Source organism: Sphaeramia orbicularis, chromosome 8 (genome assembly GCF_902148855.1).
Source record: "Sphaeramia orbicularis chromosome 8, fSphaOr1.1, whole genome shotgun sequence".
In the NCBI taxonomy this organism is placed as follows: Eukaryota; Metazoa; Chordata; class Actinopteri; order Kurtiformes; family Apogonidae; genus Sphaeramia; species Sphaeramia orbicularis.
Window position 1 is genome coordinate 17,116,322 of NC_043964.1, and position 18,403 is coordinate 17,134,724.

At 32.4% G+C, this 18,403-nt stretch overlaps 1 protein-coding gene across 1 annotated transcript in view; it reads right to left on the bottom strand.

The window, feature by feature from the left end:
• LOC115424967 (UNC93-like protein MFSD11) overlaps window positions 1-16,020 on the bottom strand; it is a 41,780-nt gene extending 25,760 nt beyond the window's left edge. The window contains exons 1-2 of the mRNA XM_030142395.1: window positions 15,928-16,020; window positions 31-89 (exon numbers count right to left, since the gene is read on the bottom strand). Coding sequence (XP_029998255.1) covers window positions 31-89; window positions 15,928-15,953 — 85 coding nt within the window. The 5' untranslated portion in view covers window positions 15,954-16,020. The remainder of the gene's footprint in view (window positions 1-30; window positions 90-15,927) is intronic.
• Window positions 16,021-18,403: the final 2,383 nt, after the last annotated feature.

Consider the following 18,403-nt stretch of genomic DNA (forward strand, 5'->3'; position numbering starts at 1 on the left):
CAAATCATCCTTGTGATAGTTGAACCCTACCTGGTATTTCTGTTCTTCCATTCCAGTCAAAATAAATGTACAGGTTCCCAAACAACATGCTGCGAACACAATAAAGCATATGAGTCAAATTAGTGAAAAAACAACATAAAACAACCAGAAATTACAGTCGATTCTGGGTAAAACTTCACTGTTATCACCAGAAAAGTGAAAAAAAAAATTAACTGTGAAGTAACTAGTGACTAATTAAGTTATTAAAATAATAATTAGATTAGTCATTAGATTAATTTTAACTCAGGCTCAGTAACAAAGCAATATTATGATGTAATTTCATAATATAATAAATATAATTATCATGATATACTTTTTTATTTTGCCTTAAAAGTTTATTTTGTTGAAATTTTCAGCTAAAACATGAAACTTTCATTTTGTTGAGGATGAACATAATATAATGAATATAATTATCATGATATGCTCTTTTATTTTGCCTTAAAAGTTTCTTTTGTTGAATTTTCAGCTAAAACATGAAACTATTTAATTTTATTGAAGATGAACATAATATAATAAATATAATTATCATGATATGCTCTTTTATTTTGCCTTAAAAGTTTCTTTTGTTGACATTTTCAGCTAAAACACGAAACTATTTAATTTTATTGAAGATAAACAAAATATAATAAATATAATTATCATGATATACTCTTTTATTTTGCCTGAAAAGTTTATTTTGTTGGGATTTTCAGCTAAAACATGAAACTATTTCATTTTATTGAAGATGAACATAATATAATAAATATAATTATCATGATATACTCTTTTATTTTGCCTGAAAAGTTTATTTTGTTGACATTTTCAGCTAAAACATGAAACTTTAATTTTATTGAAAATGAACATAATATAATAAATATAATTATCATGATATACTCTTTTATTTTGCCTTAAAAGTTTATTTTGTTGACATTTTCAGCTAAAACATGAAACTATTTCATTTTATTGAAAATGAACATAATATAATAAATATAATTATCATGATATACTCTTTTATTTTGCCTGAAAAGTTTATTTTGTTGACATTTTCAGCTAAAACATGAAACTATTTAATTTTATTGAAAATGAACATAATATAATAAATATAATTACCATGATATACTCTTTTATTTTGCCTTAAAAGTTTATTTTGTTGAGATTTTCAGCTAAAACATGAAACTATTTAATTTTATTGAAAATGAACATAATATAATAAATATAATTATCATGATATACTCTTTTATTTTGCCTTAAAAGTTTATTTTGTTGAGATTTTCAGCTAAAACATGAAACTATTTAATTTTATTGAAAATGAACATAATATAATAAATATAATTATCATGATATACACTTTTATTTTGCCTGAAAAGTTTATTTTGTTGAGATTTTCAGCTAAAACGTGAAACTATTTCATTTTATTGAGGATGAACATAATATAATAAATATAATTATCATGATATACTCTTTTATTTTGCCTTAAAAGTTTATTTTGTTGACATTTTCAGCTAAAACATGAAACTATTTAATTTTATTGAAGATGAACATAATATAATAAATATAATTATCATGATATACTCTTTTATTTTGCCTTAAAAGTTTATTTTGTTGACATTTTCAGCTAAAACACGAAACTATTTAATTTTATTGAAGATAAACAAAATATAATAAATATAATTATCATGATATACTCTTTTATTTTGCCTTAAAAGTTTATTTTGTTGAGATTTTCAGCTAAAACATGAAACTATTTAATTTTATTGAAAATGAACATAATATAATAAATATAATTATCATGATATACTTTTTTATTTTGCCTTAAAAGTTTATTTTGTTGACATTTTCAGCTAAAACATGAAACTATTTAATTTTATTGAAAATGAACATAATATAATAAATATAATTATCATGATATACTCTTTTATTTTGCCTGAAAAGTTTATTTTGTTGACATTTTCAGCTAAAACATGAAACTTTAATTTTATTCAAGATGAACATAATATAATAAATATAATTATCATGATATACTCTTTTATTTTGCCTTAAAAGTTTATTTTGTTGACATTTTCAGCTAAAACATGAAACTATTTAATTTTATTGAAAATGAACATAATATAATAAATATAATTATCATGATATACTCTTTTATTTTGCCTGAAAAGTTTATTTTGTTGACATTTTCAGCTAAAACATGAAACTATTTAATTTTATTTAAAATTAACATAATATAATAAATATAATTATCATGATATACTCTTTTATTTTGCCTTAAAAGTTTATTTTGTTGACATTTTCAGCTAAAACATGAAACTATTTCATTTTATTGAAAATGAACATAATATAATAAATATAATTATCATGATATACTCTTTTATTTTATGTTTATGTTTATGTTTACGCATTTGGCAGACGCTTTTTTCCAAAGCGACTTACAGGGGAAAACCAATTAAATCACTCAATCAATCAAATTTTATTTATATAGCGCCAGATCACAAGAAAGTTATCTCTTGACATTTTATATATAGAGTTGGTCAAAACCAGACTCTAAGCCAATTTACAGAAACCCAACAGAATTTTGCCTGAAAAGTTTATTTTGTTGACATTTTCAGCTAAAACGTGAAACTATTTCAATTTATTGAGGATGAACATGATATAATAAATATAATTATCATGATATACTCTTTTATTTTGCCTTAAAAGTTTATTTTGTTGACATTTTCAGCTAAAATATGAAACTATTCCATTTTATTTAAGTATAAATTGATGTAAAAATGATTGATGTTAGAAAAAAAACAACTTGATATGCATTTTAATTTTGCCTTTAGGGAGGATTATTGATCATATTTTCAGCTAAAATCTAAAACATATCTATTTAACTTTACTCATTTATAAATTTATGTTATGTAAACAGATTTTAACAACTCAGATTGCAGTTATTTGATTGAATAAAAATTTTAAAAAATGAACAAAATTAAACCTAAATAATCTTTTGTGTCATTTTTAATATTTTAATCATTTAATTTAGCCTTTTATTTTGTTGTTTGGTGCTTTGTGTTTTTCTTCCCTCTTTTTCATTGTTTCTGTGCAGTCTTTTATGACTTTTTGTCTTTTTCATCATTCCATTTTGTTTTGTTATTTACATTTTCTCACCGACTTTCACATTTTACATTTTCATTTTGTTTTGTCTTTTATATCTGGGCGCTTCTGTGAAACTGGTCCCTAACAACAGAACATAGGGGCTAAAAATTACTAATGTTGACTAATGACTAATGTTACGAAGCAAGTTTGGAAGCACTTTTGAAAGCACAATTTTTTAGATAAAACATATATTATTTTTATCCACACGAAAAATCCACATGTAACACGATAAATGGACACGAAAATTACACACTACTACTTTTTTGTATATCTTTTTATTCTCTCACAGGTACATTTTGGGAATCAAACTAATTATGCAAGGCAGAGTGTTTCACAAAAATGACCGGTGTTGCAAAATCACTTGTGATTTATATGCGTTTAAATGGGCAGGTTCTGCATGTAACACAAGTGGACACGATGGGTTACAAACAAAACCTGGAATGAGACTGCCATTCATGAAAAACCCGCATGTCTGGATTAGAAAAACCACTAGGATCATCAAATTTAACACAGTATCTTTATTTATAGTGGTATATAAGACCATTTACAGCCATGATTTCCAGATCAAATGGACTGACACCTTGGTAGTTTTTCATGTCCCAATTCTGGTCCTATTTTTGACCCCAATATTTGATTAAAAATTCATTAATTTTGGGATGGCTCAGAGTATAAGTTTTTTTTAGTGCTAGGCAGCGATTAAAATTTTTAATTGCAATTAAACGCATGGATTTCTGCGATTAATCACGATTAATCGCATAGTTATATGGAGGGGGGTTGCTGGCATCAACATCGTGTATTGCCTTTCAGTGATATTTCAGACTCAAAGTACTCCGGTGATAAAAATAATTCCACATTGCAGTGCTTCCAAACAATTTTGTCCTTCTCAACCCCACCATCTGAAGACATTTAAAAAGAAAATGTCTATGTAAAAAACCGATACTTTTCTCTATGTTTATGTCCCCACCAGTTTATTTCCGGTTGTGGGTGATTGACAGGAGTCTTAAGCCCACTAATAAGTACTAATACTAATAAGCCCAATAATATGTGATGTTCAGTTGTTAAAAGCAAGCAAAGGGAGCCCTCTAGTGGTCGGAATAAGTCGCACTAACGTATGTTTTGTCCTTGCGGTGTTACCATAGTCAGTTCGAACATAAGAAGGAACTAACAGACACATTTCTTTCACTCTGTTTGTATGGCCCGACAAACGTTTGCCTGTGAGTATTTTATGTTCAATTGTTGTAAGAATGAATAGTATAAAATATCTCTGATGGGAACCTTTGCTGCTGGATAAAAAGACGTTGTAAAGCTTAAATTAATCTGTAAATGCTAATCGTTAGCGTGTCTATGGATTTTCCCATTCAAGTTAGGATCGAGCTAGCAATCTTTTTCCCATTCATTTAAATGTATAATGCCATGTAAATGTACTAAGGCGATGAAAAGAACTGAGGGGCCGTTTACACGGCGTACGATTCAGTCGACTCCGGGAAGATTTCATTGCGGATTAGCCTTCTGTTAACATGGAAACGGTGCCTAGAGTGCCTGAATCCGGAAACTTTTGATACCAGGGTCCAGGGTGGAATGTTATTGATACGCTCCGCATTTCAGCTCCGTGTTAACGCGAATCGGAGCGTTCCAGGGTAAAATATGATGTCACCGCATGCGCGCGCAGCCAAGAACCGCCAGTTAACCCACTCCAGGCCAGTTGGTGGTGGTAATGCGCCTCCAAGCTGGTTTGCCAGCCTCTATGACACAATAAAGCTGCAGAAAAAGAAGGAACAACCGCAACAACAATGGCCGGTTTCAGAACAACATACGTGCTGCTAACTGTGCTCAGCTCGTCTGTCCAGACAAAGAAGTCCTGCGTCTTTGTACGACCACTCGCCATTGCTGTTTGTAAATAGCGTTGTCCGCCTCTTTTTCTTCTTCTTCTTCTCCTCATTTAAAGGCTGTCTAAACCGGAAATCGTTTGTGCGCAGGCGCGTGTTTTACCGCCACTGTTTCACTACAGCTCTACATCGCCAGCTACTGGTCTGGCATGGCCACTACAGCGTATTCAGCCGTCCTCGCGGACTCATGTTAATGCAGATCGTTATCATAGCGGCTTCGTCGTAACGCGGAATGATTTTATAACGCAAAGGAGAAATCTTTGCGGAGTGTTGCCGTGTAAACGTACCCTGAGACATATTTTGTATGTATGTTGCAGTTTTACAGTGAGTCTCAAGTAAAAAATTTGGAGAGAAGTTTTGGGCGTCCGGCTTTTCTTGGGAAACCTGTTGTCTACCTGCCGAGCTAATCGCTACACGCACACAAGCAGGGGCAGAAGAATAGGAGTTAGAATAAAACAGCATTAACGTGAGATAAAAAAAAATTGTCAGCGCTATTTAATGAATGCGTTAACGCGGTAATAACGCATTAACTTGCCCAGCCCTAGTTTTTTTGCATTTATCTAAAGTCATCATTAAGTACATCCTGGGGGGAAATATGTCTACATTTCTCTTTTATTATTGGGTGTAAAAAGCTGGTACCAAAATGAACCCAGTTTCATAGAAGCACCCGCATTGTAATTTCTATCTTGTTCAGTGTTTTGCATTATTTGTTTTTTGTTAGGTTTTTAATCTAGTCTGGAAATATGGACACTGACATTGGTAAACACTGTATTATGAGCTACAGAATTTCATCTGATTCTGATAAATCATCTTTTGACATTTCCTCATAATCAGAGCAGTGCTGTGTGGTATTTAATATTTTAATAAAAGGCTCAACTTTCTCAAGGGAAAACGTTTCCCTTTAAACTGTGAAGAAATACTGATTTGACATTTATTGTAATAATTACCAACATCAAATAACAGGAAACATCTCCCGTATGTAATTTTAAAGCTAAGAACCTTAAAATCTTATAATCGTTTAGTCTGGAAAATGGATTGTTGCGTGGAATAAACTTTAATTTTTGTTTTTTATTTTATAAAAAATACAAAGTGGAAATGACGACGACGATACTGATGGACATATTAGGAGCTTCACATTTTATCTAATTGTGATAAATCATCTCTTGACATTTCTACCTAATCAGAGCAGCGCTATGTGACATTTTATATTTTAATAAAAGGCTTTAGCATTTAATTAAAATCCCCTCTGTGCTACTTGTTTTGTACAGCGAATTTAATGGTTATCAAACTACTCTGAGCCTCTGAGTTTCAAATTTTAACCTTTAATCATCTTAGACTTTTTCTTCTTCTTCTTCTTTTTTTTTATATATATATTTATTTAACACGGTTGGAAATCATTCTTAACACAAGAAAATTGTGAAATACGGCTTATGCTCAACACAAAAATGAGCATTTCTGCCTCTGAGAATGAGTGTTACATTTTAAAAGCTGCTTATTAACCTCCTAAAAGTCCTATGAAATGATGTTATCTATGCATGTTTTTAATTAAATATGCCGTAAAGTACAGACAATGTAGCCGTGTGTGTCCCGAAGAATCAATAAGGAATAACAGGTGTTGTCGGTAGCAGATAACAGCGGCTGCATTCTGTGTGCGTCTGCAGGTTGTGACGAACAGACCATAAGTTTACCGTGGCAGGGATCAGCGCTGCAGACTCAGATTAGCATTGCCCTATTGTGAGCCTTGGCACAGGTGACAGCCAATGTAATTATTAAACTAATTCAATTTGCATATTTTAGCAAATACAAATTAGTTGCCCAAGCCAGAGTGCAACAGCAGCAGGCCAAATACAAGAGATGAAAAGGGAATAAGGCCAAAAAAACTCCTACCTATTAATACTCAATGTTGTTTTTATGTCAGATTTTGCTTAATTATGACAGTTTGTGGCACGATTTATTATAATATGACGTTAAATAAAGCGCAATGGCCTGTCTAACTACAATCACAGTTTCGTAAAAGTTAGGTTGATGTGTAAAATGCAAATAAAAATACAATGAAAATCAAATATCAAATATTTAAACAGCAATATTTGGAGTGAGTCCACAGAATACACACCTCAACAAGAATTTTAAGAACGTAGTAAGTAATTTTATTTATCCATCTAACACACAGGTGTCAAACATGTGGCCTGGGGCCCAAAACCAGCCCGCCAAAGGGTCCAATCCGGCCCGCGGGATGAACTTGCAAAGTGCAAGTTAGGGCATCAAACTCGAAAATAGTATCATTATAACCTGTAAATAATGACAACACCAATTTTTCTCTTTTATTTAGTGCAAAAAACATTAAAATATGAAAATATTTACATTAAGAAACTATCCTTTAACAATAAAATGTGAATAACCTGAACAAATATGAACAACCTGAAATGTCTAAAGAAAATTAAGTGCAATTTTAACAATATTCTGCCTGTTACTAAATGTTTTGTGCCGTTGTAGAATTGATCCATAATGCACGAGTATAAATGATAAGTCAAGGCATAATATTGATGAAATTGTACTTACATTTCTTAAATTTGATTTTTTTCAGGATATTCACATCCTTTTTGTTTGGATAGTTTGTAAATGTAAATATTGGTATAATTGAATGTTATTTTTTGCACTAAAACGATTTGCAGTCGTCATTATTTATTGGCTATCATGCTATTATTTTACTGGTTTGGCCCATTTCAGATTAAATTGGGCTGAATGTGGCCCCTGGATGAAAGTGAGTTTGACAGCCCTGATCTAACAGACCATAATAAATACAGTACATACGCACAATTTGGATTTCTGTCTTAAACATGGGTGAAAAGGCATAGGCTGAAGCAACAGCTTATTTTTGCCTATTTTATTTACAAAAAGGAAAGTTGTAAAAACAGGACAAGATAAGAAGATGGCACAGTTTTAAACAATAATATAAACAAAACTAATAAGATAAATCTAAGCTAAAATCTTAGATTTATACTAATAATTGGTTAACTTTATCCTAATATTTTCTATTTATTGAATACCTTAGTTTTAAACTTCCTTTTAAATGTAGTGACTGATGTGCATGTTTTTAATTCTTTATCGAGGTTATTCCATATATTTCCTCCAATTACAGATATACATTTGCCTTTTGTGCTGGTCATTGCCTTTGATTTCTTGAAACTGCAGGTAACAACTAAGGTTGCACTGGGACTCTCATCATTGCCTTCACAACTTTAACCCTTTCATGTATGAATTATGAGAACCTTGGTTGACTTTTCTTTTTTTTTCATGAGTGTTTTTATTTCTCTTTAGGCCTGAAAAAAACTATGTCATTGAAATTTTTTTTATGAACCTATTTTTCATGGAATTACAATAATGTCCACTCAGCTGGACACCATGGATTTAATTTTTCAAGCAAAGAAACATGCATTTAAAACCCATTATGAGAAAGTGATATATTGTGCGAACACAATGAAATAATAACATCTTTCACGCAGCTAATCTGATGTTTTCTAACATTTTAATATACTCTAATATTAGTTATTACTCACTTCATGGAGATAATACGCAAAAGAAAACTTTTAAATTACAGTCTAATAACAATTAGCAATTGATTTACACTAAAACATGTTACTGCAGATCAGGTTTATCAAGAACAGCAAAGTTACAGTAAAGGTATGATTTGCAGTGTATGGGATGGTGCATAAATGTCCACTGTGTTGGATGATACGAAACTAAAACAACAAAACCAAAGAATATACAAGAGAACAGCTGTAGAATAGCTGTCCACTCTAGTGACCAGTATGCATGAAAGGGTTAATAGCTCGTCGGCTCATTCTGCTTAAATGGAAGGATAGAAAAACCCCGAAAGTCAAACTCTGGACTTTATGAACAATCTGGGATTAGACAAAATAAGAAATGCCACAAGAGGCAATGCAGCCAAATTCTATACAATGTGGCAGCCTGTTTAATCTTATATTGAAAAGATGGACACAAACAACTTCTCATTGTAACTAAGGATATTTTTTTTTATTCATTAATTTATTTTATTTATTTTGGATGTATGAGTTTATATATTTTGGTTGGATTACGAGGTACATAAGGGTTATTTGACTCTGGGGGGTTAGATAACTGTGTTGCTGTGAATCAGTTGGTAGAGCAGGTCGTCAATGAACCCTAAATTTCTCCCAGTAGGGCCTGGCAGTGCCTTGCATGGCAGCAGCCGCCAATTGGTGTATGAGTGTGTGCGTGAATGGATGAATGTGAGGCTTTGTAAAGCGCTTCGGGCACCATGAAGGTGTGGAAAAGTGCTCTATAAGTGTAGTCCATTCACCATTTTTTCAGGGAAGTGCTTGAATACAAACTAAACCACACAGTGTATCTGTTCCAACAGCATGGCTTCATAGTAAAAGAGTCTGGGTCCTGAACTGGCCCACCTCCACCCCAGACCTTTCACTAACTGAAAACATTTGGAGCATCATAAAATTAACTATACACAGGCTTCCTGCAGGGTCCTAAAAAATCTTGCAAATCTGCATGTAATACCTTAAATAAAAATAGGACCAAGGCTCCTGTGGTCCAACGGCATATTTAACCCTTTGATGCATGAATTATGAGAACCTTAGTCAAAATTTGTTTTCCTGAGTCTTTTTATCCCTCTTTAGGCATGAAAAAAACAACAACAATGTGATTGAAATTTCTTTAATGAACCTATTTTTTATGGAGTTACAAAAATGTCCATTCAGCTGGACACCATGTGTTTAATTTTTGAACCAAAGAAACATATATTTAACCCTTTCATGCATAGTGGTCACTACAGTGGACAGTTATTCTACAGCTGTTCTCTTGTATTTTCATGGGTTTTGTTGTTTTAGTTCCATATCAGCCAACACAGTGGACACTTATGCACCATCTCACAAACTGCAATTCATACCATTACTGTAACTTTGCTGTTCTTGATTGATTCTTGAGTGGAAATCAATTGTTAATTGTTATTTTTTGCATATTATCTCCATGAAATAAGTAATAACTAGTGTTAGAATATGTTAAAATGTGAGAAAATATCAGATTAGCAGCATTAAACATGTTTTTATTTCATTGTTTTCATATCATTTTCTGATATTGGGTTTTAAATACATGTTTCTTTGCTTCAAAAATATAATGCATAGTGTAGCTGAGTGGACATTTTTGTAAATCCATGAAAAAAAACAACTCAATTGTATTGTTTTTTCATGCCCAAGGAGGAATAAAACACTCAAAAAAAAAAAACAAAAAAAAAAAAAAAAAACAAAAACTTTACTCAGGTTCTCATAATTAATGCATGAAAGGGTTAAAACACAACAACAGAAAGTGATATACTGTGTGAAAACTATGAAATAAAAACATGTTTAATGCAGCTAATCTGATGTTTTCTCACATTTTAACATACTCTAATATTAGTTTTTACTCACTTAATGAAGATAATATGCAAAAAATAATAATAATTTGTTCCAGAAAACTATTACAGTCTAATAACAATGAGCAGTTGATTTACACTCACATGTTACTGCAGATCAGATTTATTAAGAACAGCAAAGTTACTGTAATGGTATAAATGTCAGTGTATGAACTGGTGTAAAAGTGTCCACTGTGTCAGCTGATAAGCAAATATAACAACAAAACCCATGAATGTACAAGAGAACAGCTGGAGAAGAACTGTCCACTGTAGTGACCAGTATGCATGAAAGGGTTAAAGACATTTATTTACATTCATTTGACCTTTCAAGGTCACTCAAGGTCAAAGGTCATGGCACCAAATGAAAGTCCATATGTGACTTCTTATCTATTGCCAACAGTAATTATATCAATATCTTCCACTGTTCTGAATTTATAGTACTTGAACATTTTTCCCATTATTAGCCAATGGGGATTTTTCAAATTTGAAAAATTCATAAAAAATTCAAAAATCAATATTTCTCAAATATTTGAATAAATTTGGCGACCTTGCCCCAAGGAACTTCTGCTATGAATTTCAATTGGTTCTGGCTAACGGTTTTGGAGAAGAAGATTCTTCAAAAATTGTTAACGGACAGATGGACGATGGATGGACGACAGCTGATCCCAATAGTCCACAGGTGTCAAACATGCAGCCCAGGGGCCAAATCCGGCCCACCAAAGGGTCCGGTCTGGACCTCTGGATGAATTTGTGAAATGCAAAATTACACTAAGATATTAACCCTTTCATGCATACTGGTCACTACAGTGGACAGCTATTATACAGCTGTTCTCTTGTATATTCATGGGTTTTGTTGCTCTTTTCGTTTAGTTTTTTTTTTTTTTTTGCACATAACTTTATTAAAGTTTTAAGACACTACATATCTTTCTGACATGAATTGGTAACATTATGTAGATCTCTCCTGAGCATAAACCCCCAGAATCACAAGCCCTCCCCATCGTTTTCACACAATTTATCAGTGAATACATGTTTCTGTGTGTCAAAAATTAACCGTGTGGTGTCCAGCTGAGTGGACATTTTTGCAACTTCATGAAAAATAGGTTCATAAGATTTTTTTTTTTTTTCATTATTATTTTTTCTATGTATTTAAAAAAAAAAAAAAATTTTTATTATTTTTATTTTATTTATTTTTCAGAAGAAAATTTTCCAATCGCATTGTTTTTTTCGTGCCTAAAGAGGAATAAAAACATTCAGGAAAAAAATTTTGATTAAGGTTCTCATAATTCGCGCATGAAAGGGTTAACAATCCTTTTAGTTCAGGTTCCACATTCAGACCAATTCAATCTCAAGTGGGCAGGATTCAGCAAAATACTATCACAATAACATAGAAATAATGACAACTCCAAAAGTTTCTCTTTGTAAATGTAAATATTTTCATGTATTTACACTAAAACAAAGTATAATCTCGCAGAAAATGTGAATAACCTGAACAAATATGAACAACCTGAAATGTCTTAAGAGAAGTCAGTACAATTTTAAAAATTTTCTGCCTGTTATTAAATGTTTTGTGAATTTTGTAGATCCACTGTGATCTGTAAGTTATAACGTACATGTGTAAAGGATAAACTGAGGCAGAATATTGTTAAAATTACACTTATTTTTTTCAGTTTGTTCATGTTATTCACATCCTTCGAAAGGATAGATTGTAGATGTAAACCTTTTCATAATATAAATTTATTTTTTTCACTCTAAAACAGAGAAAAGTTTGGAGTTGACATTATTTATATATTATTATGTTATTATTTTACTGGTTCGGCCCACTGCAGATTCAAATTTAGCTGAATGTGGCCCCTGAACTAAAACGAGTTTGACACCCCTGCAATAGTCCATCGGACCCTTCAGGCCGTTGAACTAAAAAGTCTTTAAACGGTATTAATTTGATATGGTAGGTCTTAAGTTATGTTGCTATAAACTTGTTCTCTGTATTGTATTTAAATGTGTCCAAACTGCAAAGTAATGTTACTCTACTTAGTTCCATTCCAACCCGACAACGTATACTGAAATTAGGAACAAATTATCTCTAACTTTGCAACCATGGTGCAAATCAAGGCTTTGGGGTAATAGATACATTTTCCTAATTCTTGGAGTTGTGAATTTTTGCCAGTATGGACATGAAATAGACTGTGAAATGGGCATTAAATTCTGTTCTAAGTACTCTTAAAAAGGTCTTAAATTTAACTTGTAGATACCTGTAGTTACCCTGAATACAACAAAGAAGACCCAGAACTGTTGAGCAGCTAGAATCCTACAAAAAAAACAAAAATAGGACAACGTTCCCGTCCAAGAACTCCACCAACTGCTCTCGTCACTCCTTAGATGTTTATGGACTGTTTTTTAGAAGAATTTTGGATTCGACACAGTGGTAAATGTAGCCCTGTGTTCAATGATCCTATTTATAACCGCTACATTTTCTCAGTTTACACATTTGATATGTTTTCTGTGTTATATCGTGAATAAAATGTGGGTTTTATGAGACGTGTGAATCATTACATTCTGCATTTATTTACATTTTATACAGCTTGTGGTTGTATTTTGGCATCTGCAGTTCGACTTGATCTTTGATCAAATGGGGCGAAGACATGAAAACCACTGTGATGAGTGTTTTGATGGTGAGAGATAATAAGACGCAGACTCTTCAGTAACAGACAGTGGTTGGATAATATTACAAATCAGTAAAGGAAAAAAAAAGGGCTGTCACTGTTACTGTATTGGTATTATTGACTTTGCTGTTTTTTCTTCTTCTCTTTCTTTTCTTTCTTTTCCCTTAATCTTCTTTCTATACCATTATTTAAAACCCTTTCCTGATTTCTCATTTTTGTATACTCACATCCTTTGACCCTTTTACTTATTAGACTGTTAACTTTGCTTTCATTCCTTCTTCTGTCTCCACCTGAATATGCCCAACCTGCACAAAATAATCATAAATAATCATACATATACACAAACAGACGCATACACACAGAAAAACTCACCTGTAAATAACAGTTTGCACCCGTCCTTGTTTTGCTTAATTAGGGTCTGAGCCTATTTTGGCCATTTTTGAGTACTTTTGATTTTGCCTTTATATACTACATAAGGAAATGCTTATTATACCCATGTTTGGTATCTTTTTTTTTTCAACACAACTTCATCTATCTCATCTGCCTATTATTTTTTCACTTTAGCCTACTATATCAACACAAAAGGCCAAAAAACACACAAAAAATATAAAATCCAATTTGAAAATGTATATAATTTATTGCATAAATTACACAAAGATGCTTAACGAACCTTTTCGAAGACTTTAAAAGTGAATATTGGTTCCAAATATTAGGTATAGAAAATCAAAATTGTAATAAATTAAAACTATGCTCAAATATTTGACATAAAAGCAGATCTTTACATAGGTGTTTTCTCCGGTTTCCGCATCCGGTTCAAGTGAGGGTCATTATCACCCTTACCTGTAATGCTAATGCAGTTTTTTGATTAGAATCCGCAGATTTGGCCAGTTTATTCCGTTTTGAAAAAGGACAAAAAATGACGAAGCTATGGTCAGAAATATAACGCCCGCCCCACCTCATTTTCATACTTTACTCACGTTTGTTTGCGCCGGTTTCAAAACGTCATATCTCCGGTTGTATTTGCTCTATCAACGTCAAATAAAAAGTGGGAGAGTGCTTCAATTCCGCACTTTAAAATGCAACTGTCCCTAGTGGGCTACGTGACTGACTTCTGACGCTACGACGTGTTGAAATGTCATGTGATTCAGTCACAGGGCCGTGACCGTGGACCCTATGATCTATACCAGTGTTTTTCAACCTTGGGGTTGGGACCCTATGTGGGGTTGCCTGGAATTCAAATGGGGTCACCTGAAATTTCTAGTAATTGATAAAAACAAATTAAAAAAAACTTACTTATAAAAAATATATGTAAAGTTGAGAGAGACAATCACAATCCATAAAAACCATGACAAACTGTGAAGCTGAAACTGAAGCACTGTGGTACTGTTTATCTGTCAAATGTTCATTGTGGTCGGTTTCAGATGCTGCAGCTCTTTCATAATTCCTAGTTTGAGTTCTTGTTTGTTCAGTATTAATTGTCAGCCTTGTAAATCCAAGCTGGACTGACTGTACATATCCTAAGCAAGGAAAATCAAATCAAATTCTCACTTTGTGCAGTAATCTACACCTGGCTTTTCTGCCTCCGTCCATAATAACATACATTATATAGACTAAATGTCATCTAAAATTTATGTTTTTTGCAACATAGTATAGCAAACTATTACATGATCAAAATCAAATTAATGTCAACAAAAAAAGGAAAAAAAAAGTCTCAGTTTTGAATGTCTGGGGTCGCCAGAAATCTGTGATGTTAAAATGGGGTCAGGAGCCTAAAAAGGTTGGGAACCACTGATCTATATTGTTTATGTCTATGAACTTGTATCCTTAAAGCAGGGGTGTCAAAGTCATTTTCTTTCAGGGGCCACATTCACCCCCAATTTGATCTCCAGTGGTCCGGACCAGTAAAATAATAACAGTGAAAAAAGTAAAATTATATTATGATCAGGTTTACATCTACAAAGATTCCTTAAAAATCTGAATAACATGAACAACTTGAACTGTCGTAAGAAAAACAAGTGCAATTGTAACATTTTAACAATATTCTGCCTCGTTTTATCAGTTTATCATTTACACATGTGCATTACAATCGCACAAAACATTTAGTAACAGGCAGAATATTGGTAAAATTGCATTTACTTTTCTAAAGACATTTCCATTTGTTCATATTTGTTCAGGTTATTCACATTTTTATAAAAGTATAGTTTGGTAATGTCAACATTTTCATGTAATTTCACTTTTTCACACCAAAAAAAACAAAGAGAAAATGTGGGGTTGTCATTATTTATAGGTTATTATGATAATATTTTACTGGTATGACCCACTTAAAAAAATGTAATTGGACTGTATGTGGAACCTGAATTAAAATGATTTTGACACCACTGATTGTTAATTTTTTCAGTGTAATTTTTTTGCATTTCACAAATTCATACCGCGGGCCGGATTGGACCCTTTGGCGGGCCGGATTTGGCCCCCGGGCCGCATGTTTGACACCTGTGCTTTAAAGTCTATGAATTAGTATGTCAGATGTTTTGTCTTGTATTTTTTTGTTACCCCTATCGCAATATTTGTCTAGCACTAAATAAAAATAAATAAATAAATGAGTGTGAGGGAGTTTTTGAAACGTAAATTAATGTCAGTTTTCCTAATGTCACAGTTTTTTGAGGGCGAACATCATATAATCCGAGGCAGAAATGACTAAAATGAAGCTTCAAAGTGCTAAATAAAGAAATAGCGGTGCAGCGGGATGTACAGTATTAGCGTAGGTGGAACATTAATATTTGTCGGTCCGTACCTGCACTGTAGGAGAGCCCAGAACATCCCCGTGTTCCTGTTGATAGTGGAAGCCTCCGAATTTTCCACCAGAAAGTGTCCTTGAGCTGTCCAAAGCACTGTAGGAAAATGAGGCAGAGGGTCATTTGTGGGGAAAAAATAACCAGTCCGTTAATTGCCGACATGAAATGAAAAATTATCTTTCTGTGTTGGTAGGTAATGCGTCTAAGCATAGCATCCCAGGGCCGTGATAAAAATTCATCACATTCAATGATTTTAGGCATAATTTTTTTGCTCTTTTTTTCCCTGTGAATGCTCAGCAGAGGTGCTTTCTCAGTATTTCCACTAATATCTATGAGCTCAAGGTGCTGCACACTCTTTGCCGTCACAGCTCCTAACCCATTTAAGGTCTAATTTGGGATATACTGTTTATATGCATCGTCACACTGCAGTCATGATAATCCCTGTATGCATGATTAGACACAATTTTGGGAGTGTAAAACAGAAAATAAGCGTTTCAATGCTGCAAACCGAACAGGATGTAAGGTTATAGGTTATTTATGTTCCACTGTATCTTGAATTAACACTTATAGCTGTGTCTTTACATGCATGGTGAGGTAAATAAATTAGTTTAGATTCAGTTTATTTTAGTTTCTATTGGAATATTACCAAAATGTTCTAGATTTACATGGAAAACAAAACATTATTGACGGAAAAGGTGCAGAATGAAGGTGCCACTTAGAATAGAAATCCTACTTTTTCTGGATAAAACCTCTCTGAAAGTAATAATAAGCAAGAAAAGTCATAATAACCTTTAATAACCTTTTATTTTTTTCTGTCTTCATTTAAAAGAAGAACCGCAGTGGAATAAAAAAGGACCAAGAACTTATCAACTAGGGATGACTGATGATTGACCCGGATGATTATCCTTCATCATTTTATGATTATTGCTCTTTTTTTTAATCTACCGTCCAATAAAATACATTTTTAAGAGGTTCGTTTTATAATAAATGCTTCCAAGGATTAAATGTTGAGAAGTTTATGTTTAATTAAATACAGGCTGAGAGCCTCCAAAACTTTTGAGCTTGACATGCAAATGAGCTGAATTTACAAAAAACATGTCTAACCCATAAAGACCCAGTGCTACTTTTGTGGCAGTTCCCAAATACATTATTCTCTATTTCTATCTTTCTTAACTGATTTATCACCATTTTTTAACCCTCCTGTATCCAGGTGCGCCTTTTAGGCACACTTTGCACTTCGCTTTCAAAAACTTCATATTATTTTTCACAATTTAAATAAGGTTAGAATTCAAAAGTTGTTCATATTTGCATGATCTTTAAAATTCTGGCCTCCAACTAAAATGTGCACATTGTAAACAAAAGAAAATTACAAGACTAGCATCTGTCTCCCAAGTGTGCCTAAAACGCACTATTTCTTCTATTTGATATGAATGATTAGGGCTGACCTTGATTGACAAAAATAAAATCAAATTAGAGCAGAAAAATAAATCAATATATAATAGTTAATAGTTTGATTTATAGGTGTGCATTTTACGCACACTTGGTGACAGATGCTAGTATTTTTCAACATTTGACCTAGCGCCAAAAATAATAATGCAAATAAACCAATGTTGGAGTTAATCATTGACATATGCCAGGATGAAAAAATCAAATAATATGTGATCCACTTTTTATGTAGTATATTGAAAATTTTTTTTTTGTTTTGTTTTTTGTTTTTTGCATCCAAAAAAATGGTTTGTTTACATTACAAACACGGCATTTAAAGGGTTAAAAAATGTGACAGTTATTGAGTATTTGGTATTTTTATTTATGGCTCAAGTTGATGAAATAGAAAAAAGTGTAAAAGAATTAGAAAATAAACTATGAAAAATTTTTTGACATTATTCCACAAGTGTGTGAAAAAGGTAAACTTGGTGCTTAGTAAGGGCCTGGCCAGATGGGATACCGGAGGGTTAGCATAATATTATCTTCTGTATTTTGCATTTTTAGGTGTAAATCATGTATTTTTTGTATTTAATTCACAGATCATGCAGATGTTCATGGAAACTCAGAGTAAATTCAAAGTTAACATGTGGTTCCAAGCACAACAAACCCCGCCCCTCGCATGTATTGTAGCTTACTTTGGCATCAATCCAGCTGATGTCATCATGTCTATGTGTGTGCTGATGTCAGCATATCAATTGCCTCTATATATGTGCCAAGTTTGAAGTAAATTGACACTAAATTGATGTTTTTATGGACACCTGAAAGTTTGCCCATTATAAGTAAATGGGAGAAAAAAAAGATTTAAAAAATTCATTAAAAAAATTTTACTTTGACCTACTTTTCCCAAATGTAACCACATTTATACTGGGTCACACTATCCCATTTGGTATGAATTCAACCAACAGTTTTGCCGCTAAAGTGTTAACAAACAAACAAACAAACAAAACCAAAACAATACCCCTTGCCTCTGAACAGTTACAAGTTATTGCA